At 45.4% G+C, this 21553-nt stretch overlaps 1 protein-coding gene and 1 pseudogene across 1 annotated transcript; both read right to left on the reverse strand.

Annotated features, from left to right (window-relative positions):
• Positions 1-745: 745 nt before the first annotated feature.
• Positions 746-6074, reverse strand: LOC122435374 (melanoma-associated antigen B1-like). Its single transcript, XM_043459514.1, has 2 exons — positions 5945-6074; positions 746-2319 (listed from the first exon to the last, which is right to left on the reverse strand). Exon 2 carries the CDS (start codon positions 2256-2258, stop codon positions 1245-1247), a length of 1014 nt encoding a protein of 337 aa, XP_043315449.1. The 5' UTR covers positions 2259-2319; positions 5945-6074; the 3' UTR covers positions 746-1244.
• Positions 6075-10714: 4640 nt separating this feature from the next.
• LOC122435599 lies at positions 10715-11760 on the reverse strand (annotated as a pseudogene).
• Between the last annotated feature and the right edge of the window lie 9793 nt (positions 11761-21553).

Raw genomic sequence — 21553 nt, forward strand, 5'->3', positions numbered from 1 at the left:
ACACCTTCCGTTCTTTCCCCAGTTGACTCACAATCTCAGGGTAACTGTCCAGGGCAGCTTCTCATTTCAGTTGCAGCCTCCCAACTCTGAGGTCCACCATCTAGGGATTTGGTCCCAGCTCACCATTATCACAGGCTCATCCAGTCCACCACACAGCCAACTTAAAATGACCTCCCAGGAAGGAACAGGAATGCAAAGATGTATGTTATGATTAGCTTTCCAGCCCCACCTTAGCCTCTCACAACTTAAAAAGATTGGGAGTGTTGGTCGAACACAAAGGGAAGAAGTTGCCTCAGACCACACTAGGGGCTGGAGGGACTGCTAGGCATGACCTTGGAGCAGACGCTGGCCTTGGCAGGACTACAAACCCTAACTGCAGCTCGGGATCTCTTGTCATCATCTCTCAGAGCCTCTTCATAATGGGGCGGGAAGGCACTGGGGATGTTACCATTGACCTTGGCCAAAATACCAAACCTCAAAGTTTTGGTTTGAGAGAATAAAGGCTGAGAGAATTTAGACCTCACTGCTCTCATCCCAACTCCCTCCCCAGCATCCTGCGTGCTTTTTGTCACTTGTCTGAGATCATCACACCACCTTCCTTGTGGAATCACTGCTCATATACTCAAGACATCTACAGGCAGGTGCAGGTTCTCCTTTATCTTCGCATCACCCCCACCAGCACAGAACCTTCTGAAGAGCAGATGCTCAAGTAAAGATGGGAATAAATGAGACACCAAGCAAGGAATGTAGTTTCTTATTAATTTTATCAGCATTCTTGAATAAGCTAAGAACATCTAAGTGTATCGCTAAGGGTACTGCCGAATGTTAGAAAGAGAAAGACAAAGGTGAATAACATAAACCAAAACTTGACTACAGCTTACATCGTTATCATCTGTTTTAAAACCACAGCATTCTTTCACATTTCTAAGAAAATTCCTATTCCAAAGCTATGTTATCTTGTTCTGGATCCCCAAAAAATGCAAGGATTTTTCGAATTGTACTACACAGTGCCAAAACTCTTACTCTTAGATCTGACAGACAACAAATGTGTGATCTGTGTCATTTGTAAACTTGGATTCTGAATCGAAACAAACATTCTAGGAAAAGAAACAACATTTGAAAGGTAACAGGGTAAAACAGGAGCACAAAAAATATATTATGACCTTTCCAGCCACACTTTATCCTCTCACTAATAAAAAGGTTGGCGGTATTGGTCAAACAAAGTGAAGACGCTGCCTGAGACCTCACTGGGGGCTGGACGGATTGCTGGGTGGGACCTTGGAGCAGGCAATGGCCTTAGCAGCACCACGAGCCCTGGCTGCAGATATGGCTTTGGCTCTCTCTTCCTCATCTCTCAAAGCCTCTTCATAATGGAATGGGAAAGCACTGGGGACGGTACTATTGATCTTGGCCACAAACTCCAGCACCTTCATCTTGTTGGTTTCAGCATGGGCTCTTGGGCCCCACAGGAACTCATAACTCAGGGGATCGCTGTCGGGAATCTGACGATACACCAGGTAATTCTGCTGCACCAGCTCTTCCGTGATGAGCTTCCTGGGATCCCCAAAGATTACATGCTGCTTTCCATCATAGATGCCTAGAATATTCAGGAACTCCCAGACATCAGCCTCAGAGGCGCGGTTGCCATTCAGGAAGATCACACTCAGCAGAGGCATCAGAAGCCCATTCTTCGGCAGCCCCCAGCTGCTGCTCAGCACACCATCATTGGTGAGGCCTAGATTGCTGACCAGGGTATAGGAGTGACCATTCGGCTTGACTTCCTTCAACTCAAGACCAAAGGCCAGCTCCATGCACTCAGCTGCTCTCCTGAGGACCTCGGGGAAGCGTGTCTTGAACCTTTTGTGAAAAAGCTTCAGCATATCTCTCTTCCTAATGGGCTGTTTCATCTTAAACTTCTGAAGCAGGAAATGTATCAACACCCCTGCCTTCTTGGTCAGAGGATCTGGGGGAGCGGGCTTAGCAGAGGTCGAGGCCTGGGAAGACTTTCTATGTTGCATAGCTTGGCGCCTGGCACGTGCTTTAGATCTTGGGCGTGAAGCCCCTGCAACAGGAGAGCTAGTGGCTGCAGCTCCCTGAGGATTCTGGCCCGCACCAGCAGTGGGGGAGCCTGGGGGTGTACTCCCAGAAGTAGGGGTGGGGGAGGCAGCAGCCTGAGCATCCCCGAGATCCTTGGTCTCCATGCGTGCTTGGTGGCATTTCTCACGCCCACGGAGCTTGCTCTTCTGTCCCCGAGGCATGACACAGCGGGCAGGGCACAGCGGGCAGGGGACTGGGCAGGCAAGTAGGTGATGCTGGAACCTGGAGAAGGGAAGATGAGTGGATGAGCTCCTTCACCGGGGAGGGAAGAAGGCTGCTCTGCCCACTTCCTTGAGAGCCCTGCTCCAGGAACCACTGGCCGCTTGTTCTTGGTCAGCCTATCCCCTGAGAACCCAGTGAAAGAAGTGAGTGAGCCAACCTCAGGCCACAGCCTGCCTGTGGCTGCCTGCAGTGACAGCAGATCCTGGGAGCGGGGCCCTCTCTGGATCCCTTCGTTTACACACACAACTGTCACATCAGCTCTTAGTAGAGCCGGGACCCCTGCCATATGCCACTTGAACGGTGATGCCTCAAGCTCCCTGGGACGCAAGAGAAGGAACCGAGTCATGGGCACTGGTGGGGAGGATGGCACTGGCAGTTCTGGGGGCCTGCTCTGTCCTGAACTCATTGCTTCTCCATTCAGGGTCCTCATCTTGTCAACACTGAGGGTGTGGCCCCCTCCCTCCTGCCTCTGGTGCCGCCCCTTCAGGTGAAGAACCTCATCTCCCTTAGAAATGACACAAAGAAATGAGTCCTCACTTTGACTCCTGGGAGGATCTGGGGGCTCCTTTCTCTCCTGACTTGAGGACCTTTCCTCACAGCAAGGCCAACAGCTCCCTGAGATTGAATGGGGGAAGCCAGGGTGGCCTTACCTGGCCCTACTGCCCACGGTCTCTGGGGCCTGAAAAGGTGTGGCTGGGGGTTGAGGCCTTGTAATGTGTGGTCCTCATGTAAGGTCCCCAGATTTTACGTAGGGGAGAGTCTAAGATTCCTTCCTCTGCTGACCCATTAGACTAAGGCACTCACTTTCCTGTTAGCTGTGAGTGAGAAACACTGCTGCCCGCCATGTATGCCTGGGGGTGCCAAGAAGTGACAGTGATAGGAATTCTGGGAGTTTCCCACAGTCCTCAGCATCTTCTCCATGAGTCCTGGCAAATGCTAGAAATTCTCCCTCTGCTGACCTGAGCATGCTGAGGTTCCCAAGGTGAAAGAAATTGTGAGCCAACTCCAGTCACCCCTGTCCCTGACCTCCCTGGGACAGCAGCAGGGGCTGGACTCTGTGGGACTCTTACTGCTCTGTCATCACTGGCCCCTTTTGTCCTCACTTGGATGGGACCTATGCTCCTCTCTTAGTCCACCCTGAGTCTTCCGGCCTCAGATCAAGGCCCACATCTCCCTGAGTTCCTGGGGCTGGAAGTGAGGGGTGACATCTGGAGACCTCTGCCTGGGGTGTCTCAGGACTGACAGGGGCTGGGACTTTGCGGGCCCCCACTGCTTTGGGTAGGTGCTCATCTAAGTCATCTCTCTGGGTCCTTACCGTGACTCCTGGCAGGGCCAGGAAATCTCTGTCTTGACTTGAGATCTCTCCCATCCTACTAAGGCCCCCATCTCCCTGAGACCCACTAGAAAGCAGCGACATTTTTCTGATCTCTCTAGCTATAGCTGTGTGTGGACTCCTGATGTGGACAGTCAGGAAGAGATTCTGCACTGCCCTCTGTTGTTGTGGGGTAGGTGGGTGGTCCCCTCAATTCTTAGGTCCTCTCCTGTGCTCCTGCTACTAGCTGCAAATGCTCCAGCGGTGGACCTGAACCCATACCCCCATCAGTGAGGTTCCTCACCTCCTTGTGAGGCTCTGGGAAGAAGCAAATGTGGGTCATCTGGTCCCCACGCCTGGGTCTCCCAGGTCTGAGAGGAGTGATGCGACTATGTGGTTCACTTCCTTCTGGGTGGGGTTCTCGCATGTTCATTCAGTGTTATACTATGACTCATTTTAGGAACGGGGCTTCCTCCCTATGTTGAATGAGGCCTCACCTATCAGACCCAAACCCTAATGTCCTTGAGACCATCCTTGGAGGAAATGAGAGGGCACCTCAGCCTGAGAGCTCTAACCCGGCTTCCCAGGACGACGGCAGAGGTGGCACTCTGTGTGGGCTCTGCTGTTCTGTGGGAGTCAGTTGTCTCCTTCCTCACATAGAATTGGTGCCTCAATATCTGTCATGGCCTGGGACTCCTGGTTTTCTGCTGACCTGGGCAGCCGGACCTGAAACCAAGGCTCTCTTCTCCCTGGGACCCCACAGGCAGAAGTCAGGGGCACCAGAGCTGGCCAGCTCTGCTCTGGAATCCCCGGGGCTGACAGTACAGGCAACATCAGATGTGGCTCTCTCTACCGTGTATGGATCTTTCCTTCGACTCCACCTTCTTCCTGGGACTCTGCCTTCTGCCGACCTGAGTCCAAAACCCTGCAAAAAGGTCTTCATCTTTCTGGGACCAGAGCTGACAAAGTGAGTCACATCCTGCCAAAACTGATTTGGGGCTGTGCTGCTAACCACAAGGGTGGGTCTCTCAACCCTCCCAGTTCTGGAGTAAGGGGCTCCCTCTGTCCTCACTCAGGATTCTGGCCTCCAGTTTGGGTAGAGTTTGGGAGCCCTCCCTCTGCTGACCTGAGTCTACATTCCCCAGAGCAAAGCTCTCATCTCCCTGAGTGGCTAGAGGAGATGCTGGGGGCTCCACACCCAGCTACCTTGTTTTGGATGCCCAGATCTGAGAGTGGGGCTGCTCCTTAGTGCAGCAATCCGCTTGCATGCCAGGCCTGCTGACTAGCACTGACAGTCCTAGTTTGACTTCTTCTAAGACTGAGACTCCTCCCTATGCCTATCGGGGTTACCTTATCTATCTTTCTATCTCTTTATTTATTTACATTTCACACCCATTGCTTTTATTATGTAACTGGTAGTACATCTTAATCTTTTTCATCTATTTGTCTCCCCCACACTCCCAACCCTAACTCCCATCAATGACCACCTCCTTTTTTTCTCTTCATCTACAACTGTTTTACAGATTCCTCATGCAAGTGAAATCACATAGTTTGTTTTTCTCTAACTTACTTCACTTAGCATATGTAATACTCTCTAGGTCCATACCCTTTTATATAAATGCCTTTCTCTACCTGAACGTCCCTTACCCCCAATGCCAGCCATAACCCCCACCACAAAAATGATGGGTTCTCTCAGCCTGAATTACTCTATGGTAATTTGGACCCCTATGGTAGGAGTCCAAACCTTCCCAATCTAATGCCTAATGATCTAAACTGGAGTGGATGTAATAATAACAGAAATAAAGTAACCATGTAATACACTTGAAGCATCCTGAAACCCTCCCTTTACCTAAACCCACCCTACCCCCATGCCACCCCACCCTCCGTTGTCCACCCCATCGAGCCCCATCCCACCAGTGCACCCCACCCCATGCAAAAACTGACTTCTAAAAAACCGGTCCCGGTGCTAAAAAGATTGGGGGCCGCTACTCCAGGTCCCTGCAGCAATGGTGGCAGGAGGGGCCTCTGTGCAGTCACCTCTTTGGAAGGAGATACCCCAGTGAGCTCTGAAGGCCCCATCCTTTTACCTTTTGAGAACAAGACTACTCCCTTCACCTAAAGAGGCCGCCCTCTTTAAACAAAGCCGCCCGACCTGCTGCGGCCCTCTACGTGGCAATGACAAGATGGCTGCTCGGCCCTGTAATTCAGGACAGGGTCAGAGAAACTGCAGATTGCAGGGGTGGGATGGGGTTGGGTCACTTTTATTACTGGGAGAGGTTGGGAAATTCCCTTCAGCTACACTCAGGTCCTCACCTCGGCTCCGGACGAGTCCTGGACAATCAATCTCTGCAGAACAGACGCCACAGCAAGCGGTGGAGCACCTCGCTTCAGAAGCGGAAGTGGAGAGGCGGGGCATACGGTCCTACGTGAGGTCTCCCAGGGACAACGGCAGGGGCAAGGACCTACAGAAACCCTCATAGCTCAATATTCATCTGTCCCTGGATCCTCTCTCACAGTCAACCCTGTGCAGCCTATCAGAACTCGGGACGCCTCTGTCTATGAATTTGAGTCCTCCAGCCTCCAAACAAAGCCCTCGCCTCCCTGAGTCCCTAGTGGGAAGAGTCAGGGCACTGCTCTGAGCATCTCTGCTTGTCAGGAGGGGCACCACTCTGTGAGCCTCCCTCTTTTGGGGGAGGCCCTCTCACTAGTACTGACGCTCCTCACTTTAAGTCTGGTTATGGTCAAGATGCCTCCTTCTGCAGATCTGGGGTCCAATTCTGCTAGAGGAGGCCCTACCCTCCCTGAGATCACACAGGTGTAACAGGGGACCACTCAGAAGTAGCTCTTTTGGGTCTCTTAGGGCTAAGATTTTACAGAATTCTGTTTGGTTCCCTTTCTAGGGGTCCCCTCTAACACTCAGCGTTATTACGTGAGGTCCTCCTTGAATTCAGGTCCCTCCCTTTGTGAAAATGAGGCTGATCGTATTAGACAGAGGTCTCACCTCGCTGAGCCTTTCCAGACTGAAATCAACCTGACTTCTGTGCCCAGAGCTTCCTGGGGACCACAGCATCAGATATTTTCCAGGGCCTCCTTTGACGCAGTGTGTGCTACTCTGAGTCCACTTTCAGGTCCTCACATAGACACGTGACGAATCCTGTAACTCCACTCTCTGCTTTATGAAGTTGCTTGTCTTACATCAAGGTCCTAGTCTCCTGAGAATTCCAAGTAGGAAGTCAGGGTGATCCTCGTTCCATCATAGTCTATTGGAGCCTCCGAGAACAGAGAGTGGGGATGCAGCTCGAGTCCTCCTGGACTGCTCTTACTCAGCATCATCCTCACTACGTCTACCACAGCCTGGGGCTGCTCTCTCTACTGATCTAAGATTCTTCTTCTCAGTCTTTGGGTGACCCTTATATTCAGGGGTGACTGTCTCCTCGGTCCTCCTTCATGAAGGTTCCTATATTAGCTTCTGTCGCTTGATTAAAGGTTTCCTTGGAAATGCATGTTCCTACAAATATTTCAGCAGCTAACGTCTAGCAAATCTTGGGGAAAATGGGTCTTGGTCCCAAAAATGATATAAGATTAGGAAAATGCGGCATGAATCAAGGAATTCAAGATAGATGTTATGCTGTCAGAGAAAAAGAGTTGATATATTCCTTCTCTTCAGTCAGATTTAGGGTGTGTGTTTAGTAGCTCAGTCATGTCCAACTCTTTACAACCCCATGGACTGTAGCCTGCCAGGCTCCTCTGTCCATGTGGGTTCTCCAGGCAAGAATCCTGGAGTGGGTTGCCTCCTCCAGGGGATGTTCCCAACCCAGGGATCGAATCCAGGTCTCCTGCATTGCAGGGGCATTCTTTACCATCTGAGCCATCAGATTTAGGTTAGTTCTAAAATCTTTATTTTGGGACCACTCTGTTGATCCAGTGGTTAAGACTCTGTGCTCCCTGCCTGGGTTTGATCCCTGGTCAGGTACCTGGATCCCACATGCCACAACTAAGGGTTCATGTGCCACAACTAAAAATCTCATGTGCCACAACTTTGTTGCCCATGGCAACAAAGATTCTGAGTGTCATAACTAAGACCCAGACCAGTCAAAAAATAAATAAAAATAAATATTTTAATTAAATAAATATTTACATTCTACAGAGAGGGATAGTGGCAGATAATCTTGCAAGCCTTGATAACTTGAGGGTGTTTAGTTTTGCACAAGCAGATGATCATATTGTTACTGAGCATTATCTCTTTGTCTCCTTTATTTATCACTCTTAATTATTTTGGTTATATGTTATGTGGCAGTATTGATGAGACAAGAGTTTGGGAGCCAATAGATACATGTATATGGATGGCTGAGTCCCTTCACTGTTCACCTGAACCTGTCACAATATTGTTAATTTGCTATACCCCAACACAAAATAAAAAGTTAAAATTAGAGAAAAATGGTGCTTCCAGTGCAAGGAGTGTGAGTTCAAACCCTGGTTGGGGAACTAAGACCCCATGTGCCACATACCAATCAATCAATCAATAAAAGATCATAGAAAAAAGTGATGGGGCTCCATGAAAGAAATAATTGATAAGCTAGATTTAATTCCCTTTAAACTTCTGCTCTATAAAAATACACCAAGAGACCAAGAAGATGAGTCATAGTCTGGGAAAAAATATTTGCAAAAGGTATATCTGATGAAGGCTCTAATCTAAAATATATGAAGAACTCTTAAAAATTAATAAGAAAACTAACATCTAATAAAAGTGGACAAAACATATGATTAGGTACCTCACCAAGGAAGATACACAGATGGCAAACAAGCATATGAAAAGATGCTCAGCATCATATACCATTAGGGAACTGCAAATTAAAATAAACAACAAGATACCACAACATGCCTTTCAGAATGGCCAGCATCCAAAGGACTGACACCACCAAATGCTGGTAAGGATGTGAATCAACAAGAACTCTCATTCCTTGGTGGTGGTGATGCAAAATGGGAGAGCCACTTTGGAAGACAGTTAGCAATTTTCTTAGTAAACTATACATATTCAACACTGCTAGTAGAAATGTAAATTGGTACAGCCACTATGGAAAGCAGTATCCAGGTTCCGCAAAAAGCAAAAATAACACATAATATTCTCTGCAGTTCCACTACTATCCAAAGGAATTGAAATCAGGACCTCGAAGAGAGCTCTGCACTCCCATGTTCATTGCAGCACTACTCACAATAGCCAAGAGAGGGAAGCAGCCTACGTGTCCAGTGATAGATGGATGGATAAAGAAGATGTAAAATACACATACAATGGAATATCATTCAGCCTTAAAAAGAAGCTAACCTCTCTAGTTAATGACAGCGTGGATAAATCTAGAGGACATTATACTACAGTGAAATAAGCCAGACACAGAAGGAGAAATACTGCGTGATGTCATTTATATGAGCAACATAAAATGGTCAAAATCAAAAAAGCAGAGAGAAGAGTGGTGGTTGCCATGGGCAATGGGAGGGTAGATGAGAATGAACTGTAGACTGAAAAACATTCAGAACCTAAAAGTTGACAGTTATGCACAGATAGCACAGAGTGTGGCAGTCTAGCAGCTTCTGGGCATCATCCCACCTCAGGGGAGTGCCACCCTGATTTCTCAGAAACTGTGGATAGAAGGTAACGTGAATAAAACATCTCATCTGCACAGTGTTTATATGCACCCAAACAAGTGCACAGGACACATTCCATGCCAGCTTCATGTGATTTCTGTCTGATATACTCACAATCCCAAAGCACAGGCAGACTCAGAAAATACTGCAGGTTTGGTTCTCAACCCCCAAAGAAAAGTCCATATCACAATGCAGTCACAAATTTTTGGTTTCCCAGTGCTTTCATAAAATTTATGATTATACTATATTATAGGCTATTAAATGCACAATAGCATTATGCTTCAGAACAATATAGATATCTTAATTAAAAACACCTCTTCGCTAAAACAAATGCTAACCATTTTCTGAGCCTTCACTGAGTCCATTTTTTTTTTTTTTTTTTTGCTGCTGAGGGTGTGAACATCGCAAGAGTTATCAAAATGTGACACAGACATGAAGTGACCAAACAGTGTTGGAAACATGGAGCCAAAACACTTGCTGGAAGCAAGGTCGGCTGACAAACTTTTAATTTGTTAAAGAAAAAGAACAAAGAAAAGAAAAGCAGTACCTGTGAAATACAATAAATCAAAGTGCAACAGAGCGAAGTGCCTATAACTGTTAAGGTCAGTTTCCCATCCCAGGCTTTGTCTTTAAACTATGGGGCCCACCATGTGAGAACCTGGTCCCTGGTCAGGATTACCACAGCCTCATCCAGCCCGCCATGCCCTCAACTTATAATTACTTCCCACTGAAGGACTTATATTTTCCCAAGGTCCACCACCAACTTGCATCAGGGAATTCACATTTGACTGCTGTCATGTCACCATTTTCTTTACATGACAGCTGCTTCTCAACTCTATAATTTTATGGTCAGTGGCTAGATCTTTTTCTAAGCTTTCTAAGTATTAGGATGGAGCCTTCTGTGAGCAAAGGCTCAATTAATCTTTGGGAAATAAATAAGCCTGTGAGCATGAGGTTGAAATTATTAGAATTCTACATTTTTTAATTAACCAAGCATACATTGTTGTTTATAATTTTATAAAACACAGAGTACAAGGGATGAGGAAACCAAATACCGACCATCTTCCTTTTCCTCTATTTCTTGATCCCACATATTTTACTGCTTAACTTTTTTGTATTTTCAAGGAAATAACATGTTGCAATGCCATGTTATCTTTCACTGGCTTACTAAATAAGATGGAAGCTTCCCCGTTTGCTTTACACAACAGAAAAACTCTTATCCTTAAGACCAACAAAGAATGGTTAAGTGTGACTGATGAATTTGTACACATATAGGCTAGATAAGCTTTCATTTAGGAGAAACATTTGAAAAGTAGCAAGAACATAAAAGCACAGATTTATCTCTCAATTCCTGATACAGAACAGGAACACCAGGGTATTTTACACTGTGAACCCTCAGTGACGTCCAGTCCTATAGTACTTGGAGCACTGTGAATACTCTCTTCAGCCACAAAAGGCAGAATTTGCCTCAACTTCACTAGGTGTGGAAGGAACTGCTGGAGGAACACTGGAACATCTGCTGGCTTGGGCCCTCTCTTCCTCATCTTTCAAAGCCTCTTCATAACGACAGTGGAAGGCACTGGGATCCAAATGGTTAATCCTGGCCAGGAACTCCAGGACTCTCATCTTGCTCGTTTCAGCATGCGCTCTCGGGCCCCACAGGAACTCATAGCATGCTGGACTGCTGCCGGGCACTTGCCGATATTCCAAATACTTCAGCTGCACCAAATCTTGGGTGATGAGCTTCTTGGGCTCCCCAAATAAGAAGTGCCTCTTCCCAGCATAGATTTCCATCTTACCCAGGAAATTCCAGATGTCTTCCTCTGTGGCGCAGTTGCCCTTCATGAAGATCACACCCAGGAGATTCATCAGGAGACTGGTCTTGGGAAACCCCTGCCACAGTGCACGATCCCGTTGCAGGGGAGATTCATCTTGCTGACAAGGGAATAAGAATGCTTGGCAGTGTTGTCTTTCTTCATGTCAATACCAAATACCACCTCCATGCTCTCAGAAGCTCTTTTGAGGATCCTGAGGAATTGATTTTGGTACTTTTTATCGATGATCTTCAGCATATCCACTTTCCTAATGGGCTTTTTCGTCTTATACATGCGTAACAGGAACTGCACCAACAGATTCATCGGCCTGGTTAGTGAGCGTTTTCCAGACCGCACGTTGGAGAGAGGGGCCTGAGAGGAATTATGTGTTTTCCCAATTTTCCCAATGGCTCTTATGGATGATCGTATAGGAGAAACACCTGCAGGCACAGTGGTGGTGGCCAGGGCCCCCCGAGGACGCTTGAGATGGTTACCAGACCTAGCACCGTGCTTTCCCTTTGCATCAACCCCGGGATCAGGATTGAAGGAAGAGCAGAGTGCTTCCATCATGGTGGCAGTGACCTGAGTGCCCCTCAGATTGTGGGTGCCATGCTGAGCCTGGGTGTTTTTCAGAGGTGTGGGCTTACCCTTCTTACCCCTCTTACCCCGAGGCATGGTGACTGTGGTCAGGGACAACAGGCAGGAGCACAGGTAGAACAGCATGTGATCTGGGCAGAGAGGAGAGAGGATGAGAGGATGAAGTGCCTGTGGCAGGGAGGTACCACTTTACTTTTAAGAAGGTCCACTCTGCAGGTTTCCATGCGGGCCCTGCTCTGTGAACCCAAAGGATTCTGATCACCCTCTCCTCTGAAAACTCTGTTGGAATAATTAAGGTGAGACTCAGGCTTCAGCCTGCCAGCCCTGCCACCTGCCTCCTGAGGCTGAGGAGCAATGGGCCAGTCTAGTCCTTGTGGACACCCCCCTCCATTCTGGAGGGTGGGGTCCTCTCGGTACATATTCAGGACAATCGTATCAACTTTTGGCAGGTGCAGGGCCCCCTCCTCTGTGTGGTATAAGCTTATACCCCAAAGCCCAGTCTTCATCTTCCTATGATACCTTAAGAGGTGAAGGGGCATTTCAGCCCTGTATCCCTGGCAGGGGGCACCCACAGCAGTCAGCTCTAGGGAATTCTGTCCTGGGCTCACTGGGGTTCTCCGTCCTCTTTCACGGTCTTGCCTTGGCTCTCGGTAGAGCCTGGGACACCCGTGTCTGCTGCTCTGGTGTACCTCCTCTCAGACAAAGGCTCTCTCCAATCCCATACCATCAGAAGGAAAGGAGGGTTCACATACACCTGACTTCATGCCTGGGCTTCTCAGTGCTTTGAGCCAGGAGGCGGGTGGTGCGGAGGGTACTCTCTATTGATCCCCTGTTGGTGGGTGAGTGCAAACATCAGTTCTTTCAGGGTCCTCACCCTGACTCCTCTGAAGCCCTGGGCCTCCTACCTTGGCAGAATTGAGGTCATTCACTTAGTCCAACATCCTCACTTCTCTGAACTCTCCAGACAGAAGTGAGAAGACTTCATCTTTACAGATACTCTAGGTTTCTACATGGAAAAGGGCCAATATTTATGAGAACTTAAGTTTAGAGTTGGTGTTCACCTTAGTCCTCACTCAGGTCTGGGTAGAACTCAGGACTCCTCCCACAAATAACCTGGGTAGTTCAGCCTCAGAGCAAAGTCCTCAATTCCCTGAGTCCCTGGAGGGGCAAAGTCAGGGTACTACATACGTGACTACCCTTCACTGGAGCCTCCCAGATACGTAGGCACTCTACTTTGTGATACCACCCCTAAATGGGGAGGGGCCCCCAATCAGTACTTAGGGCACTCACTTCACTGCAGTTAGGACAGAGGTATCCTCCATCTGCAAGCAGGAGCTATTCCTGAGACCAAAGCCCTCCCATCCCTGAGACTTCCCAGGCCAAATTCAGTTTGATGGCTCTGCCGGGGCTTCCCAGGGTTTACAGCAGCAGTGAGACTTGGTGTGGCCCTCTTTGTTATGGGCTGAGTGGCCGCTGCCTCAGTCCCAACTCAGTCTTCACCTCAAATCTGGATCAGCGCTGGGAATCCACCCTCTGCCGACCAGAGGCCAGGCCCTCAAACTTAAGTCCTTACTTCCTAGTCACTGTAGATCAGAAGTGAGGATGACTCATATCCCACCATGATGCTTAGGCTCTCAGATAGTACTATAGGGGTGGGGGAAAATCCAGGGCCGGGGGGGGGGTTGCTTGTTCTAGGGTTCTCATTCGGCATCCCCATCTTCCTATCTATCAGAGAATAACACACCTTCCTTTACTGAACTGTGTCCACAAGCATCCAAACAAAGCTTTACCTCCTAGAGTTCAGCAGGGGAGAAGTCCGGGAATTGAGTGCAAGGGGGCTGCTTTCTGTCACCATCTTTACTGCCTGTGCCCTTTTAGCACTCGGGGCTCTCCCTGTGACTGGAGTTAGAGCCTAGATTTCCTTCATTTCCAGAATCAAGAAATCTCTTAGATCTTAAAGAATCTCTTAGATCAAGAATTACCAAAAAAGGAAGCCTAACAGCATTGTAGGAACCATTCCCTGTCGACCACAGAGGCGAGACTTTGTGGGTTTTGCTTTGTTACAGGAGGGGGCAATGGTCCCTTGAGTCCACATTCAGGTCCTCACCATGCCTTTAGATCAGTCCTGGGAATCCACTCTCGTCCAAATGAACGTCCTGAACAGCAGTCAGAGCTCTTCACCGCCAGCATGGAAGTTGGTGGGGGAGACACTTCCAGCTAAGGCTGCCCTGTGTGGGATCTCTGAGGGATGATTCCAGGGGTGGGGCTTGTGGGGATCCCATCGTTCAGTGTTCAGCGGTCTCTGGGTCATCCCCTAGGGTCCTCCACGTGCCATGTGTCAGAGCTCGGGACCCCTTGCTCTATGGACTGGAGTCCTCCAGCCCCCAATCAAAGCCCTCACCGCCCTGAATCCCTAGTGGGGAGTCAGGGAGCTTCTCTGAGCATCTCTCCTTGACAGGAGAGGTGCCACTCTTTGAGCCTTCCTCCTTGGTGGGAGGGACCATCTCATTAGCACTGATGGTCCTCATCTTCACTGTGGTGATGACCAAGGTGCCCTGCTCTGCAGAACTGGGGTTTGATCCTGACAAAGCCCTTCCCTCGCTTAGATCAGACAAAAATTGAGAGGCTTCTCATCTTTATAACTCTGCCTGGAGCCTCCAGGGTTAAGAATAGGGGCAGGGGTCTGTAAAGCCTCCTCATTTGTGGGTCTAGTGATACTTCTTTCTTCACTCAGGGACCTCACCATGCTCCTGGCCAGTCCTGGGACCTGACCTTCCAACCTAAGATTCTCCCTCCACTCAACTGAGGCCATTCTTCATAGCCGGAGACTTTGATCTCAGAAAGAACTACAAGGCTTATAAGAGACAATGCCCACTCTGGGCATTCTAAGTCCAAGAGCAAGTTTGGGCAGGTCTCCGAATGACCTATATTTTAGGGTGGTTGTCTCTCCAGTCCTCACTCATGGGGGTCCTCATTTTGTCTATCTCTTGGATTAAACAATTCCTGGGAAAAACCACATGCCTGTAAAATCTTGAGAAGTGTCCCTAATGCAAACCTTACAGTCTCATGTCCCAGACTTGAGGTGAGATGGGGAATTGCCAGAGAAGGCATGGGGCAGAATGGGGTACACTCAAAGAAAAATGCTGATCCGTCCTTTTTGGGAGGTGGGAGGGGGATTCAGGATGGGGGGGGGACATATGTACACCTGTGGCTGATTCATGTCGATGTATGGCAAAAACAACTAAAATATTGTAAAGTAATAAGCCTCCAATTAAAACAAAGTAATATCTTTAAAAAGCAAGAGTCAGACTCTTATGTGAATTGTTTTAATTGATTAATAGGCATACCTTTAAACATTGTACTTCACTTAATCATACTTCACAAATACTGTGTTTCATTACAAAATGAAAGTTTACAGTAACCCTGCATTGAACATGTCAACGTTACCATTTTCCCAAAACCGTGTGTTCACTTGGGGTCCCTGGGCCACATTTTGTTACTTCTTTAAATATTTTAAACTTTTTCCTTATTTTATTTCTTATGGTGCTCTGATCCATTCTCTTTGTTACATTGTAACTGTATTATAATTTTAAATTAAGGTATGTATATTTTTTAGACATTTTCTAGTAGGTGTACAATAGGGTTAACAAGTTTTATAAGCACTGGGAAACCCTGAAATCCCTGTGATTTACTTTATGGCAATATTCACTTTATTGCAGTGATCTAGAACCAAACTCACGATATCTGAGATATGAGTACAATTCTAAAGGAAAAAAGCCATCCAAGATGGCTTTGTGCTATTCTAATTGAGATTATCTGACACTGCACAGAGAGACGATCTTATTGTCACTATCATCTGTTTCTCCTCCTCATTGCTCTCATTTCCTGAGGTAGCCTTCAAGGCTTTGTGCCTAAAGAAGTGCATTGGAATATATCCAGTGTCCTTACTTTTATCCCAAGATACATTTGAGTGTTAAGGAACACAAGCTCTGCTTTAGGTCAAGGGGAGTCTAACAGTGTGGAATCTAGAGGAATTCAGAGAAGAATCTAATTCCAGGCCTATCAGTCACGAGTGTTCCCCAGCAAGGGCCCACTGCCTGATGCACATAGAAGCCAATACTATGGAACGGGCTTTTGAGAGAAAAATTTTATTCCAAGGTGGAGTGGCAAGAAGACACGAGGCAGGGCTCTCAAATCTATCTCCTCAATCCAGAATTTGAGGTAAAATTAAAGGGCTTGGGGAACTGCAAACTTGGAAGCTAATTGGCTAGTCTTGAATTAGTTCATTTAAGCTATTCATGCTGCTAGAAGCCAGATTTTCCGTATTGAAGGACTTCATACAGTTCTCCCATGGCAACATTCCTACTCTGAGAGTTCCACAGACTGAACCCTCTTGGTTCGGGGGTCATCCTGGAAACTGGGGCTCCTTTTTGTACATGCCTGGTGCTGTCTCTAAAAATAACTCAAGGTTTCATTAACCAACAACCTGTTTTAAGGAAGCAAAACAAGATTAAATTGGTTGATGTTTTATGTTTCAATCCCCACCATCTCTCTTTGTACATTCTTTAATCTTGTGGGAAATCATCCTCAATTTGGTTAATGATTCTCAAATTCTGTACAAAATGATAATCCCAGGTCTCAAATCTGTGTACCAACCAGACTGGAGTATGATATAAGCACTGACAAGGTTGGATTAATTGGTATTTAAGAAAGGTAATTATCAGAGATTTAACTTCCTTCACATGTCTCTTTATAGGCTATTGCTTTAAGTTTGGAGTTTTGGTGCCTGGATGGACTTTTATTACTATTGGGTCAGCTGTCTTGGCTCTTCCTAGCCACTCATCAGCCCAAACTGAGCTCTGCAGTTGACAGACCGATTTCCTCCACTGTAGTGCTCAAAAAGTTTACATTTTGGCCAGCAAACAGAGCCTGGACCAACTGCCTTAACCAATGCTTGCTGCCTCTTCCCAGCCTTCATGGATTGCAGCTGACATCAACCAGCACTCTTATCAGGGACTTGAGGTCTTGGATGAGGCAGAAATGTTGGCTTCCCTTGGAAAACCCTTGCATTCATAGGAGCTGTAGGAAAGTCATCAGGGCTTGTCTTTCTGTGGCTCAGAGTGCTTTGTTCCTTTCTAGGAAGAAAATGGGCAAACTAGAGGCACTGTCCCTTAATTTAGGACCCAATTCCATCTCCTAGTTTGGTTTCTGGGAGGAATTGGCTGTATGAATTCCCTGGAGAAGCCACTAAAAGGAATAGACAGTCTCAAAGGTGACCAGCTTGGATCTGAGCATTCACTTAAAGAACCCTGAAAAGTTTTGTATTAGAGGTGGCTTTCCAACTTTAGCTTGAGAGTTACACATGCTACCCAAATTCAAAGGAATCTGTCCCACCAGTTCCATGACTGGAGCCCACTTGGTCAGAGGCTCCTAATATTTCTGCCCCTCCATGTGCTGAGGACAAGCTTGTCTACTGAAAAGGTCCTATGGAATTTTAGGTTCTGTCTCACTCTCCACCTTGAAAAACGGTGGAAGATGCATTGCATCACATTGAAGAAAGTGAAAGAGGAAGCTGTCTTAAACTCAGTCAGAGCTGAGTTTCAGAGAGCAATTCAGGCGCACACACATTTAACACCAATTTCCTCACCTCCTTTCTGAGCATGTTGTGGTTTAATCTTTCTGGTTGATGACAAAAACATTTTATCCCTCCAGCAGAGATCACAGACAAGCAAATCTAGATATCTGAGCAACTTCCAGGTGGAATACATTCACCTCAAGCCTCTATATAGCCCATGGCCTTAACATCACAACAAGTGGCTGTTTCTCCTGGTAAAATTTCATTTTTAACATCACACACACACACAAACATAAAAGCAGTTCAAGCTAACTCTCTGCTATTCTGGTTGATACAGAAGAGGACTAGAATTTTTAGTGAGGAAACACCATAATGTGTCCAATTGTATAAAATTCTTTAACCCAGGCTCAAGGTACATTCTTCTGGGGGTGGGGAAGAATTTTCCTGCTTTACACTCCCTCATTTTACCTTTATGCCCTCACCACAACAAGGTAATCAGGGCTGGTTTCATTAAGAATACACTCATGTAAAATTCAAAGGATCATAAATGACTACTACAGACAACTATATGCAAATAAAATGGACAAACTAGAATAAATGGACAGATTCTTAGAGGTACAACCTTCTAAGACTGAACAAGGAAGAAATAGACAATGTGAACAGACGGATCACAAGTATTGAAATTGAAACAGTGATTTAAACATTTCCAATAAAAAGTCCAGGACCAGATGCTTTCACAGGTGAATTCTATCAAATAGTTAGAGAAGAATTAGTACCTATCCATCTCAAACTCTTCCAAAAAATTGCAGAGGAAGGATTACTCCCAAGCTCATTCTATGGGGCCACCATCACCCTGATAGAAAAGTGAGAGAACCACCACAAAAAAGAAAGAAAGAAAATTACAGGCCAATATCACTGAGGAACATAGATGCAAAAATCCTCAACAAAAGACTAACAAACCAAAAAAGACAGTCTCTTCAATAAGTGGTACTGTGAAAACTGGACAGCTACATGGAAAAGAATGAATTTAGAACATTCTCTAACACCATACACAAAAATAAACTCAAAATGGATCAAAGACCAAAATGTAAAGCCAGACACTATAAAACTCTCAGAGGTAAACCTAGGAAGAACACTCTTTGACATCAATTGCAGTACTTTTTTTTATTAGTTGGAGGCTAATTACTTCACAACATTTCAGTGGGTTTTGTCATACATTGATATGAATCAGCCATGGAGTTACATGTATTCCCCATCCCGATCCCCCCTCCCACCTCCCTCTCCACCCGATTCCTCTGGGTCTTCCCAGTGCACCAGGCCCGAGCACTTGTCTCATGCATCCCACCTGGGCTGGTGATCTGTTTCACTATAGATAATATACATGCTGTTCTTTCGAAACATCCCACCCTCACCTTCTCCCACAGAGTTCAAAAGCCTGTTCTGTATTTCTGTGTCTCTTTTTCTGTTTTGCATATAGGGTTATCATTACCATCTTTCTAAATTCCATACATATGTGTTAGTATGCTGTAATGTTCTTTATCTTTCTGGCTTACTTTTTTTTTTCTTTTAGCAATGATTTTTGATCTACCTCGTAATCAAAATAAAAAGAAAAATAAATAGGTGGCATCTAATTAAAATTAAAAGCTTCCACAAAGCAAAAGAAACCATAAACAAAAATAAAGCTCACAGAATGAGAGAAAATATTTGCAAATAAAGCAAACAACAAGGGATTAATCTGCAAAATATATAAAAGGTTCACACACTCTGTCAAATAAACAGTCCAATCATTAATGGGCAGCAGATATAAATAAACAGTCCTTCAAAGAAGAAGGCCAAATAACACATGAAAAGATGCTCAACATCACTAATTATCAGAAAAATGCAAATCAAAACTACAATGAGGTATCACCTCACACCAGCCAGAATGGTCATCATCCCCAAATCTGCTGCTGCTGCTAAGTCGCTTCAGTCGTGTCTGACTCTGTGCGACCCCATGGACAGCAGCCCACCAGGCTCCCCTGTCCCTGGGATTCTCCAGGCAAGAACACTGGAGTGGGTTGCCATTTCCTTCTCCAATGCATACAAGTGAAAAGTGAAAGTGAAGTCACTCAGTCGTGTCTGACTCTTTGTGACCCCATGGACTGCAGCCTACCAGGCTCCTCCGTTCATGGGATTTTCCAGGCAAGAGTACTGGAGTGGGTTGCCACTGCCTTCTCCGATCCCCAAATCTACAAATAATAAATGATGGAGAGTGTGGAGAAAAGGGAACACTCTTGCACTCTCGGTGGGAATGCAAATTGACATGGCCACTACGGAGAACATTATGGAAGTTCCTTGAAAAACTAAAAATATCCTGGCACATATCCAGAGAAATCTATGATTCATAAATATACATGCACCCAATCTTCATTACAGTACTATTTACATTAGCCAAGACATGGAAGTAACGTAAATGTCCATCGACAGAGGAGTGAATAAAGCAGATGTGGTACATACATACAATGGAATATTATTCGGCCATAGAAAAGAATTAAATAATGCCATTTGCAGCAACATGGATGGACCTAGGGAATGTCATACTAAGTAAGACAGAGAAAGACATATCATATAATATCACTCAAACATGGAACCTAATTTTTTTAAATGACATAAATGGACTTGTTTACAAAACAGAGATAGACTTCTGGATATCAAAAACAAGCTTGTGGTTACCACTGGAAAAATGTTGGGGGAGGGATACTTTAGGAGCTAGAGATAGACATACACAACTCTCGTGTCTGACTCCTCGTGACTCCATAGATTGTAGCTCACCAGACTCCTCTGTCCATGGAATTTTCCAGGTCAAAATACTGGAGTGAGTTGACATTTACTGCTCTAGGGGATCTTTCTGATCCAGGGATTGCACTCACTTCTCTTGTGTCTCCTCCATTGGTAGGTGGATTCTTTACCACTGGGAAGCCCACATACACAATTACTATGTATAATGCTGCTGTTGCTAAGTCGCTTCAGAATAACCAAAAAGTACCTACTGTATAGCAGAGGGAACTCTACTCATTATTCTGTAATAACCTGTATGAGAAAAGAATCTGAAAATGAATGAATATATGTGTAGGTATAACTAAATCACTTTGTTATACACCTGAAACTAACACATTATAAATCAATTGTACTACAATAAAATAAAACAGAAAAATAATTTTACCATAATATCCAGCAATCTGAATCCAGGGCATATATCCAGAGAAAACCATAATTCCAAAAAGGTACAAGCACCCCAATGTTCACTGTAGCCTTATTTACAATAGCCAAGATATGGAAGCAACCTAAATGTCTACCAACAGAGGAGTAGATAAATACATGGTCCATAAACACAAAGGAACATTACTCAGCCATAACAAAGAATGAAAGAATGCCATTTGCAGCAACATGGATGGACCTAGGGATTGTCATACTAAGTGAAGTAAGTCAGACAAAGACAAATATAGCCCTTATATGTGGAATCTAAATTTAAAAAGTGATAAAATGTACTTATTTACAGAACAGAAAGAATTACAGACATTGAAAACAAAATTTTAGTTACTAAAGGGGAAACGCAGTGAGGGAAGGATAAAACAGGAGCTTGGGATAAACTTACACCACTATATATATATAATAGGTAACCAATAAGGACACCCTGCATAACACAGGGAACTCTAATCAATTTTCTTTGATAACCTATATGATAAACTGAAAATGAATGAATATATGTATATATATATATAACTGAATCACTTTGCTATACACCTGAAACTAAAACAACATTGTAAATCAACTTTACTCCAATAAAATTTTTAAAAATAGACTACCTGGGCATATATCTGAAGAAAACCATAATTTGAATAGGAACAAGCACCCCCATGTTCACTGCAGCACTGTTTACAATAGCTAAGACATGGAAACCATCTACAGGTCCATCAACATATGAATAAGATGTGATACATAAATACAATGGAAGAATACTCAGCCATAAAAAAGAATGAAATAATGTCATTTTCAGCAACATGGATGGATCTAGAGATTGTCGTACTGAGTGAAGTCAGACAAAGACAAATACCATAGTATATTGCTCATAGGTGCAATCTAATTTTTTAAAATGACACAGATGGACTTATTTACAAAACAGAAATACACTCACACAATTTGAAAACAGACTTATGATTACCAAAGGGGAAACTTTGGTGGGAGGGTTACATTAGAAACCTGAGATGAACATACACACACCACCAATATAGAAAATAGATAACCGAACAGGACCTC

The sequence above is a fragment of the Cervus canadensis genome, chromosome X (assembly GCF_019320065.1).
Source record: "Cervus canadensis isolate Bull #8, Minnesota chromosome X, ASM1932006v1, whole genome shotgun sequence".
Lineage (NCBI taxonomy): Eukaryota > Metazoa > Chordata > Mammalia > Artiodactyla > Cervidae > Cervus > Cervus canadensis.

Bases quoted from the DNA above. Each gene is read 5' to 3' on its own strand.
- LOC122435374 (XM_043459514.1), bottom strand. From the start codon at position 2,258: ATGCCTCGGGGACAGAAGAGCAAGCTCCGTGGGCGTGAGAAATGCCAC.